The 12,513-nt window shown below is 36.5% G+C and overlaps 1 protein-coding gene across 5 annotated transcripts in view; it reads left to right on the forward strand.

Moving 5' to 3' along the window:
* Window positions 1–12,513, forward strand: part of arhgap5 (Rho GTPase activating protein 5) — a 50,734-nt gene that overhangs the window by 25,695 nt on the left and 12,526 nt on the right. For all 5 annotated transcript variants that reach the window (XM_008103393.3, XM_003216578.4, XM_008103395.2 and 2 more), the window contains one exon: window positions 4,584–4,731. In XM_008103393.3, the coding sequence (XP_008101600.1) occupies window positions 4,584–4,731 (148 nt within the window). The remainder of the gene's footprint in view (window positions 1–4,583; window positions 4,732–12,513) is intronic.

Here is a 12,513-nt window from a genome sequence, read left to right on the forward strand (position 1 = left end):
TAAACTGAATATAACAACTGATGTTTTACATGGTACTTAATGTGTTTTGTGTATTATCAGCAGTGTTTGCAAATGCCTCAATAGTTTTTATTTATGAATGGAGAGTCATTATTATTTTGCTAATAACACACTTTTATGTGCACTGCCTGGCCGTATAATCTAATTCAGCATATATGTTAGGGGCGAGTCATGAGGCATGTTGAAGAATGCAGCATTGATATATAATTTTTTCTGGTAGTCAGATCGTCATACTGTTGGATAAAGGGTAATTAATTTGTAGCTTCTGTGTGACAAATGCTTTTTTGAATAGGTTATATGTTGTGCAGACGTTTGCTAAAGTGTATGAGGTTTGCTAAAGTGACCCATACCATTATTTAAGTGGGATGCTCCTACACTGAATTAATGCAGTTTGACACCATGTAACTGTCATGGCTCAATGCTGTGGAATCATGAGAGTTGTAATTTGGTGGACCAGCTCTCTTTGGCAATGAAGGCTAAAGAACTTGTAAAAGCTACAGTACTCATGATTCAGTAGTATTGAGCCATGGCAGTTAAAGTGGTATCAAACTTCATGAGTACTGTGGTGTAGATGCAGTCTATGTCTATGATTATTTGGCAGAAACGGGTGTAGAATTTGGCTCGCAAAAACTTTAGTTTAGCAGCATTAGAAAGGGCTGTTTGCTTGCTGGTATTTTTGATATGCTTAACAGAATAGATCTTCTGGTTGAAGAAAGGCAGTTATCTTCAAGGAATGAAGAGAATTTACAATTTATAACTTTTTACTTAATTTGCCTAAATGGCAAAGCAGTTACTTGATTGTCTGTACATATGTTTCCCATGCATAGAGAAGAACAATTTGGGATTTAAAAGTTGTTTAAGTCTTTATTTGCTTTTATCAATGTGTGAGAAGTTAAATATTCTGACCATAACTGACCACAACTAAGAAGTGTGCTTAGGGTTCACATATTCCTCCAGGTATTGGCCTGTAAACTTCTTCATTCTTGAATATACTAGCTGCTTCTTTTGGTAATTTAACACCTATTGCAGAAAAAAAATAGTTCCGCACCTCTGGAGCAGAGGATAGAATTCAATTAGCTTAGCAGAGGATGAAACTTTTCAGGTATGAGATCATTTGAAGAAGTTATCTATCAAGTCCAGGGAGTAGCATAAACTGGCTGAAATCTTGTTCATTGCCAGCAGAATATAAAGTTCTACCATTTCTGGTTTACTGGCCGCCACATGCAATCTCAGCTTGAGGCTCCAGGGTGCACTCCCATGACTAGTCAGTAACTGGAGAAGAAGAGTTCCAGGCACCATCAGGCTGTAATTTTGCTGTCACTTTTCTGGACTCCTATTCAGTTTATTCATGAAGGGTTAGAGTCTGTGTATGCCTTTTAATATATGAGTGAATGAGTAGGGATTAAGTTGTGTTTGTGCTCATATATAGGTGTAGCTCTTGAGTCTGCCCTTATGACGAAAAATTATCTACCTATCTATATTAAATACAAGCAGCAATGTTACATTTAACAAATTTCTTCCAGGTATATCTGAAATTGTAACATTTTAAAAACGTAAGTGATAGAATATGAGATAGCATGTGTCTTAGTGTGTTAACTTCAGTTAAACTTCTTATATTGAAGTAACAAAAACATAGAACAATACTTTGAGCTGTTGGTTTTCTTGTGTGATGGTATGAGGTTGGAGACACTGTTAAAATGGATGCACACAGAAGTACCTCTTTCGCCATAATAAACTTCAAATTTCTGCTGTGTATAAAACACGTTTTGCAACAATATCCTAAAATTCTGCATCTGTGATCTAACCGATGTCTACAAGTGTCTCAAATGTCATACTGGTCCAGTGAAAACAGTCATAACTATAATAATAAAATACTTAAAATTTTTGAACAGAATATATTTATCTCACATTTTGGTGAAAACAATACTACTACTAATAATAATATTAATACTTTATTTTTGTATCCCTCCACCATCTCCCCGAAGGGACTCGGGGTGGCTAACATGGGGTCAAGCCTAGAAAAAGACAAAGTGTAAACAAGTTAAAATATAATAAAATAACAAAGCAGTATAAAATCAAAAACAAATTCAAGCACCATTGTACAAATACATGAAACAAGATAAAAAGATTAAAAACAATTACAGTTTCACCACCAAAGAGACGAAGGAATAAAATGGGGGGGGGGGGGGTCAAAGCAATGGACTTCATTCTATTGTGACCACAAGACAGTCCTTGTAATTTGTTGAAGTGATTCAGGTCTTAAGGTTTTCCTGCCTCATGAAACCTACTGGAAGCAGCTAGTGACAAACTTTGCTTGTGCGTGGTAAATGTCATTATGAAAACAGAATGTTGTCTCTGCCAACTTATTAAAGAGCTGTGTAAATAACTGTTTATAGTTTTTAAAGCCTTCTTCCTTGATTAGCACCCTGTAAATACTTTTTTTGACTGAATCTTCTGTCAAGCCCAACTAACATTGGCTATAGTGAGAAGAAATAAAACAAATCAAAAGCAGGTGATATGGCTGTTGCTGGGTGGCTGATTGCTGTAAAAATGCCATTCTGAGCCACATGGAAGAATCCCATGTCAGTTGCCAAGAGGAACAACACTGACATGGCAAGAAATTGTGGTATGGGTTTCTTCCATATTATCCCAGATACAAATGAGATAAAGGGTTTGTACACCTAATAATAATGTTTTGTATTACTTTCATTATATTCTTTGACTAAGGGTGCATCTACACTGTAGAATTAATGTAGTTTGACTAACAGTTATCTACCATGGGAGTTATAGTTTTACAAGGGCTTTATCCTTCTTTTCTAAAGAAGGCTTGCACCTCACCAAACTGCATCTCCCATGATTCCATAGTATTGAGACATGGCAGTGTCAAACTACATTAATTCTACAGTGTAGACACACCCTTAAAGTCAAAATAAGCATCCTGTAAATTTAAATTCAAAGCTTTAAAGCATTTGAGAATACATTGACGTCAGGGTTGCCTTATTAAAGTTTGTCAAAAATTTGTATGTCCAAATCACATTGTTGTCCAGAAGAATGCAAGGCATCATTTCTTAGCCTTGAATCTGTATGCTGGTGTATATGGTGGTGAAGGGAGCAATTGATGAAGCTATAAGTCATAACTTTAAAAAATCCCAATTTGTTTCCATTCTATTAACTTTTTATTATTTATTTATTTTGATGCAGAATCCTTTGCATAGTATCATCTAGAAAAAAATTGGGAAGAGTTGATTTTAACTATTATTTGTGATGCTGGATTTCAGAACCTTTCCTGAATTTCATTTGAGGAAAGAAGGGCTTTGATCCAAATTTGAGGAAGTGGAATTCTGTTCTTGCAAAGGGACTTCACAGCCCCACTTTTCTTCTTCTGCCTCTTGCAAAGATAGGAAGATTTTTCTAGTGCAGCTTAAGGCCAGAAGTGGCCTTGAGGGGGGGAAAGGCTATTTAAGAGAGAGTGGGATGAATTCCAACTGTGGGCGAGGTTTAGGACTTAGGACAGGGTTAATGTAAATTGGCCACAGACAGGTGTAATGTTTACCATTTTGTATTTTTAAAACTATTTTGCAACATAAACACACAACTCAGTGCTGTGTAAAAAATAAGCCTCAGAGCAATATATTTCTTGCTTGCAAAGCACGACTCATTTCTCTGCAGGGAGCTGAATATATTTAAACTCTTTTTCTTTCATTGGTAATTAGAGAAAACAGTAGAAGAAACTTGGGGGTTGGAGGGGATAAGTGTGCAGGTCACAGATTCCCTGTTTCTGATTTAGTATATGTCATGATTTGGGGGTGTAGTAGGAGAGGACAATTGCCAGGAATATTGAAGGAAAGTTCACCGTACATAAATAAAAGTGCATTAAATTATTGATATTCGATTCCTTTAATCTAAAATATTGGTGCTGCATGGGTGAGCTTCAGAGATTCTATAAAAGAGGTTTTAAAATTTACTTACTCCTTGGTTTGAAATTTGTCTTTGTAATTTTTTTAAAAAAATCTAAAATTATGTTATGAAGGAAATGTTTCAGACAAAATGAGTTTGGGATGACAAATGATTCTACTGCTGATGGTCAGCTGAGATGCATACGGGTAATGTTATAGGAAGCAGATCCATGGTTTTGGTAAGGTTATTAGAGGTGCTATGATGCAGAAAAGTTAGAAACCACTGCTCTAAACCATGTTGTTGCCTCGTTATAAGTCTGTAGCTATGCACAGATGGCTGAAATACTCGGTACCAGATCCTGTCTTGATCTTGGAAGCTAAGCAGGGGCAGCTCTGGTTAGTACTTTAATGGGATACTAGCAGTGAAAACCAGGTACTGTAGGCTTCATTTCAGACAAAACCATATCTGAGTGTTCCTTGCCTAAAGTTTTATAAGATAAATGAGGTCAACAACATAAATAATGTGACTTTTTAAATTTGGTCTATTTGTTAATGTATTCAAAACTAATGTTGCTGTTTGAGAAATGGTCTTGATGCACCTGTGTTGTTACGTACATATTACAGTTCCTGTTACTGATATTGGCGAACAATTATGTGGCTTTGTTGTAGCAAAAAAAGAAAACGAAGACATTCAATCCACCAACTCGTAGAAATTGGGATAGCAATTACTTTGGGATGCCCCTGCAGGATTTGGTTACACCTGAAAAGCCTATCCCATTCTTTGTTGAGAAGTGTGTGGAATTCATTGAAGACACAGGTAGGAAAAAAATTGAACTTCAAGAATATTTTTTACTCCACCACACCCTCCCCAAAGTTTTATATCATTTTGTTTATAGCTTTATATTATGTGTTAATGTAGAAATATAGTTAGAAATTTCCCAGAAAACAGTTGCATTTATATAAAACATAATTGGGATTAAAAGATTATATATCTCAATGGCAGTTCAAAATAAGCTGCCACTCACTTTATCAGATAGATTGGTTGGCTTTTGGGATTCAATGCTGGTAAGAGAGGATGTATTTTGCTACTCTGCATGGTGGTTGTTGTCTCTGACTCTCTCTTTTTGGTTCTCTGTTGACATTCCTTTGACTTTACCCATTCTGTATTCATTCCACACCAGACATTCAATGTTCAAATCATTGTTATTACTAAAGGAAATTTATCTTTAAAATGCACCAATCCACTGTTTGAGCAGGATTGTCACAACTCATATTTAAAGTGGCAGCAGACTGCACATAGACATATTGATGCACGCATGTCACTGCATTTAATAAAACAGGGCACAGACATCTGCCATCCATGGGAATCCCAGGACTGAACCTCCACAGAGCGTAAAGTATGAAGAAATGTACAAATGACAGTAAAATAACACTTGTTCAGTTTTAAGAATTGCGTTAACCTATAATCTGATCTATTTGGTTCTTTTCATGTTTTTGTAAATTGAAACATTATTTTATCAAAGAAATATTTCAGAGTATGAAAATCACATCTGGTTCCATTTTTAAATGCTGTAAAGATTAATTTTGCAGAAACAGTGATATTGCATGCTTTCTTAGTTTGTGCAGCAATAAGTCATCAGTGTAATATCTTCCACCCATTTTTTTCCATAACTTGTGCATTACACCTTAGAATTCAACTGAATTTAATTATCATTGTTTCTACTTGATGTATACAGAATAATTAACATCCCAAAGGTACAAAATATTAAACAAAAATGAACTATCACATGTTGGTTGTACACATATTAGTTAGCTTAATGGTACAACCCATTGTCTCCAGATATGATCTAAATAGTCGAATGGGGTCTTATCTGTGTAAAGTTCCACTGTTACATGATCTCAGAATAAATACACATAGGCATAAGTTACCAATAAGCAACCATTTGCCCAATTATAATGCTATAGATGCTGATGAGATCTGCAGCTGAAATGAGAGATATTCCCAGACCTTCTACAATGCTGGATTTTATTTTAAAAAGTGGCTAGAATAAAGCCAGTGTTGCCACATTAAAGCTTGCTATGTCTCCAGTGTAACCGTTTGCAAATATTTGGACAAAGGGGTTCTCTGGCCTAATGAGACTACCATTGAATTTTTCGGCTGTACCACAGAAGATGTGTGGAATGGCACAATTAGAGTTCAGTAGCTCAATCTGATTGAAAATCTGGCATAAGAATGGAAAGTCGGGGTTCATCAAGTCCAACTTAACAGTGCTGGAGAAGTTTTGCCAAGAAGAGTAGGCAAAAAATTGGATGAATATATGCAAAGCTGATAAAAACTTACCCAAAAATACTTACAGCTACAGTTGTTGCCAAAAGCTAAATATGTGGGTGAGTGCTATGCAACCAACAAATGCCAATTAGTTTTTGTTTTCCTAATATTTGTGTTACAATAAAAATATTTAGCACCTCCATGTCTTCGGGTATCTTTTGTGTATCAGGTGCAGCTAATAGAACAAATTCTAGAGGTGGGTTTTCACATAATGTTGGATATTTTCAGGAACAAGATAATAGCTGGTAACGCAGGGCCTTGCAGAAGTATTTGGAGCTTCATAGAAGTTTCCCATAATTTGTTGCACGTAGATTTAATTTGTTATATTAGCTGTAGAAGTGTAGCTGTACTTGAGCACATCTAGAGCTTGTTCCTGTTACTGTGGTTCCATGTCTTCTTTGGAAGCTCCAGAATTACTGAATTATTTGTACATTAAAACTGCAAGTACTGCTTGTTCCCTAATTAAGAACTAGTAGGGTCTTTCCTTAACTAACCATGATAGTAGCATAATCTGAACTTGTTTTGGCTTTGGGGGGAAGGGTCTATTGAAATGAAGTGGTTGGCAATGTCCTAGACAAGGCATCCTCAAACTGTGGCCCTCCAGCTGTTTGAGCCTCCAACTCCCAGAATTCCTGACCATTGAACAAGCTGGTTAGGGCTTCTGAGAGTTGGCGGCCCAAACAGCTGGAGGGCCACAGTTTGAGGATGCCTGTTCTAGCCTCACCTTTAAAAAAAATTGTATCAGAAGTGACTTGCAAGTCGCTTCTGGTGTGAGGGAATTGGCCGTCTACAGAGACGTTGACCAGGGGATTCTGGATGTGTTACTGGGAGGCTTCTCTCATGTCCCCACAAGCTAGAGTTGATAGGCGGAAGCTCACTCCTTCTCGTGGATTCGAACCAACAACCTTCAGACCAGCAGTTCACAAGGATTAACCCATTGCGCCACCTGGGCTCCAGCCTCACCTTGATGTTGTGTGATGTTACGGATTCAAATATAAAAACAGACCCAGTCAGTCATCCTTAGTGCTGATCTGCCACCATATTACAGCTTTCTAGCATATGCCTTTATTTTCTTCTTTTATAATAGTTGTTCTCAACCTGTGGGTCTCCAGATGTTTTGGCCTTCAACTCCTAGAAATCCTAACATCTGTTAAACTGGCTGGGATTTCTGGGAGTTGTAGGCCAAAACACCTAAGGACCCACAGGTTGAGAACCCCTGTTTCTTTAGTGGTGATAATGAAACAGAACCAAAGACTGATCCTATGACTGAAAGTATTATCTTAAATGCTAGTAAATGTATAGAGGCTGGTAAATGTATTTATTTGATTGTTTTCAAAAGTATTCCTAAACATGTTCTAATAGTTATTGTTTAATTTTTCTAAATTAGTAATTTTTATATTCCATGCAATATTATTTTTGCATGTATTAATTGCATTATCTTACCTTTCCTTCACTGAAGCCAGTGCAACTTGTGCAATTTTCATACTTTTCATGGTGACTCAACAACAATCCTGTGAGGTTAGCCTGAGATCGTAGCTGACCCAATGTTACTAAATTTCATTGCCAAGTGGAATCTTTGAGTCCAGACATCAGAAATCCATACATCATTTCTTACTATTGGGCCACACTGATTCTCCAATAAATTATATTTCCTTACATGAAAAAGTAGCAAAATGTTTGTGTGAGATACATTACAGGTTGTCACCAAATATTGAGAGATTTTGTGCACCTTTCCAAAAACAACCAGCACTGAAGAGGAAATAGAACATCCCAATAGGGGAATATATGTTGGATATAGATTTTTTTATTTTCCACATTTGATAAAACTACAGAAACTTAAGTGTTTTCACTTTATATTACAGATTTCATTTGTAATACATATAACTTTTGTAACCAAATTTAACCAGATCTTACCACATCTATCCATTCAATTGCTCATAAAAATTTTAATTGGCCTGACACAGTTTTGAAGTAGAATTTTTAGGGTATTAAATATAACTGAAAGAAAGATGCTTGTAGCAACCTTTGCTAACTCCGTTTACTTTATCAGGTGCAAACTGAGTCTATAAAAGATTATATTGCAACTTTCTTTCCCTCTGTCTCAGCGGTACTACAGTATCAGTACATAAAGATTTCTTTGTATATTTATATCACATCTGTGTCTTTGAATAGCAGAAGCATCTTTAGAGTTTTCAAAGCACTGCATATTCTCAGTAATCATTATGTTCTTGGAAATCCTAATAGTAGCCTTATCAATTTGGTCAGTGAAATTATCCTGTTAAAACATCCTTTCTACTGTGCATACCTGTAATCATGACTTGCTTATGGGCAGGCAGTTAGTTTTTTACTGAAGTAGTACTTGAATGGAAAATTTCCTGATTCACACCTAATGCAGATAATTGCATTCTTTCTAAGAACCTTCGTAGATATTACATTTACTTCTCTTTAGGTAGTATATAAAGTGCTGTTCAAAGCAGTTATTCCTGGGAATACTGCACATGGGAATTGTGTTGCTTTATAACCATTTCATCATTAAATAAAATATCAGGTATAAAAATGTAAATTTTTATTTCTGATAAATTTATCTGGAATGTGAACAATCAATACAGCAATTCTTCTTTCATTTCCCTTCTTTTCCTTCTTATGTTCATAATATAGTCTAAAGGATGTGTCAAGGCTGCAGATATTTTAGGAAATCACACAAGGTTAGGTTTTTTAAAATAAAAAGTGGTACACTAAACATGCACACTCAGTATGGTACCACATTGCATCGGAATCCTTTATAATACTTTCATAGACACATTTTTCAAGCAGTTGTGCTTTCAAGCAGAGATTGCTTTAGATACAGTCTTTACCCTAGCTTACCCTAGCCTAACATTTTGCAAGAATAGCAGTTACTTTCAAGCATCTGTTTGCTTACTTGTTACTATTTTCCTTGTATTTAATTATCTCACTGTTGCTGTACTTTGGCTTCCATTGCTTTTAGCCTATTTTCCCTTTTCTTTTTTCTCCCATTCACTTCTCAGATATAATTGTATTACTAGTTCTTCTGTATACTTTCTTTCTCCCCCTCTCCTCGCCTCCCTTCTCTGTTCTTATGACCTAAATCTAATTGTTAGGCTTAATTGGAACAGGTTCATTGAACCAATTAGCTTTCATGAGTAATGACATACCAAATTCTTATTGATACAGTGTGTTTACTATAGTTGGGACAAACAGATTTAGACCAAAACCTCCCATTTGACTGCATGGGTAGGGAAATAAATTTGATTGTTGCATGACTACATACATGGCCCAGGAGGCAAATTTCACAATGTTCTGATCTGGTAAAACACAGTTGGCATTGATTTCTGACATCCTAAAGCAGGGGTCCCCAAACTAAGGCCCGGGGGCTGGATGCGGCCCTCCAAGGTCATTTACCTGGCCCCTGCCCTCAGTTTTATAATATAATATTTTATATCATTTTAAATAATATATTGTATATACATATAATATTGATAATAATATAATGTTATACAATATAATACTAATAATACCATATAATAATATTAATTATATGATATATATTACATATAATATTACAGTATAGTGGTATAGTTCAATATAGTAATATATAATGCTAATATTGTGCTATGCTAATACAGTAGAGTCTCACTTATCCAATGCTCTTTTATCCAACGTTCTGGATTATCCAACGCATTTTTGTAGTCAATATTTTCAATAGATCGTGATATTTTGGTGCTAAACTCATAAATACAATAATTACTACATAGCATTACTGCATATTGAACTACTTTTTCTGTCAAATTTGTTGTATAACGTGATGTTTTGGTGCTTAATTTGTAAAATCATAACCTAATTTGATGTTTAATAGGCTTTTCCTTAATCCCTCCTTATTATCCAACATATTCGCTTATCCAACATTCTGCCAGCCCGTTTATGTTGGATAAGTAAGACTCTACTGTAATATAATATATTGTATGTACATACAGCTGCTCAGAATCCCCTTCAAGGTGAGAAGGGCGGGATATAAACATAATAAATAAATTCAGTAAATGAATAAATAAATAATTTTAGACTTAGGCTCACCCAAAGACTGAAATGACTTGAAGGCACACAACAACAACAACAATCCTAATTAACTTGACTATCTCATTGGCCAGAAGCAGGCCCACACTTCCCATTGAAATTCTGATAGGTTTATGTTGGTTACAATTGTTTTCATTTTTAAATATTGTATTGTACTTTCATTGTTGTTGTTGTTTTGCACTACAAATAAGACATGTGCAGTGTGCATAGGAATTTGTTCGTTTTTTTCTCCAAATGATAATTCGGCCCCTCCACAGTCTGAGGGATTGTGGACCGGCCCTCTGCTTTAAAGGTTTGAGGACCCCTGTCCTAAAGTGTGTGAGTTCTTGGCTCTTCTTTCTGTTTCCTACCTTAATACATTACAGTTCATTGTTGTCTTCTTAAACTATGTGTTGAGTTTGAGATCTTTGTACAGTAAGGCACTTAGTGTATATATTTAGTATATTCAGTGTAAATTACTGTCCAAAAGCCACGTTTTTACTTTTTTTTTTTTAATGAAGGTCAGATCAGCACCCTCTCTCCTAACCTTCAGAAAAAAAGTAAAAACGTGGCTATGGGACCAAGCTTTTGGACAGTAATTTGAAATGCAACAAATAAATACGGAATAGTGCAATGACAATTGGAATGGCTTCAGATTACGAATTTGGATTATGTGGTTTTAAGTGATTTTTGGTTTTTATGTTAAGATGTTTTTAATTTGTTTTAATGTATATGTTTATTTTATTGAATTTATGTTAAGCGGCATCAAATTGTTGTCTTTTTGTAAGACCACTCTGAATCCCCTGCAGGGTGAAAAGGGTGGGATAGAAATATGGTAAATTTATATTTTATTTATCGTCAGAAGTGAACTGAGGGTACAGTTGTATTTGAAAACACAAAGTTAAAAACTTGGCATTATACTAAATGTCCTTTGACATTTATTGCCTCTTGTGTTGCTATAAGAAGATCCTCCATTGTGCATGTGGCAGGGCTCAGACTGCATTGTAATAGGTGGTCTGTGGTTTGCTCTTCTCCACACTCACATGTTGTGGACTTCACTTTGTAGTCCCATTTCTTAAGATTGGCTCTGCATCTCGTGGTGCCAGAGCGCAGTCTGTTCAGCGCCTTCCAAGTCACCTAGTCTTCTGTGTGCCCAGGATGAACTCTCTCATTTGCTATCAGCCATAGGTTGAGTTTCCAGGTTTTAGCCTTCCACTTTCGAACTCTTGCTTGCTGAGGTGTTCCTGCGAGTATCTCTGTAGATCTTAGAAAACGATTTCTTAATTTAAGGTGTTGGTGTGCTGGCTGATATCCGAACAGGAGATGGGTTGGAGATGTCACTGCCTTGGTCCTTTCATTGCTGGCTGCTACTTCCCGGCAGATTTCAGATGGTGCAATGCCAGCTAAACAGTATAATTTCTCCAGTGGTGTGGGGCATAGACATCCTGTGATAATGTGACGTGTCTCATTAAAAGCCACAACCACTGTTTTAATGTGGTGAGATGCATTCCACACTGGGCATGCGTATTCAGCAGCAGAGTAGTAAAGCGCAAGGGCAGATGTCTTCTCTGTGTCTGGTTGTGATCCTCAGGTCATGCCAGTCAGCGTTCGTATGATATTTTTCTAGTGCCCACTTTTTGCTTGATATTCAAGCAGTGCTTCTTGTAAGTCAGAACACGGTCCAGGGTAACTCCCAAGTATTTTGGTGTACTGCAATACTCCAGTGGGATTTCTTCCCAGGTAATCCTCAGAGTTCGAGATGCTTGTCTGTTCTTAAGGTGAAAAGCACACGTCTGCATTTTAGATGGATTAGGAATCAGCTGGTTTTCCCTGTAATATGCAGTGAGAGCACCTAAAGCTTCGGAGAGCTTCTGTTTAACCATTTCTAAGCTCCCTGCTTGGACGGTGATGGTACGATCGTCAGCATATATGAAACTCTGTCCCTTCTGGCAGTGGCTGATCATTTGTGTAAACATTAAACATTGATGGAGCAAGCACGCTTCCCTGAGGCAGGCCATTTTTCTCTTTTTTCCATCTGTTTCTTTGACCCTGGAAGCCTTCCTGCAGGATCTTGACACATCCGGGCATCCTCTGGGCAACGTCTTTGTAGACGGCAGATTCTCTCACAACCAGAAGCGACTTGCAGCATGCAACAAATAAACCAACTGACTTTTTCAGGACCAACCATGACAGTAATCTCAG

This window comes from Anolis carolinensis, chromosome 1 (genome assembly GCF_035594765.1).
Source record: "Anolis carolinensis isolate JA03-04 chromosome 1, rAnoCar3.1.pri, whole genome shotgun sequence".
In the NCBI taxonomy this organism is placed as follows: domain Eukaryota; kingdom Metazoa; phylum Chordata; class Lepidosauria; order Squamata; family Dactyloidae; genus Anolis; species Anolis carolinensis.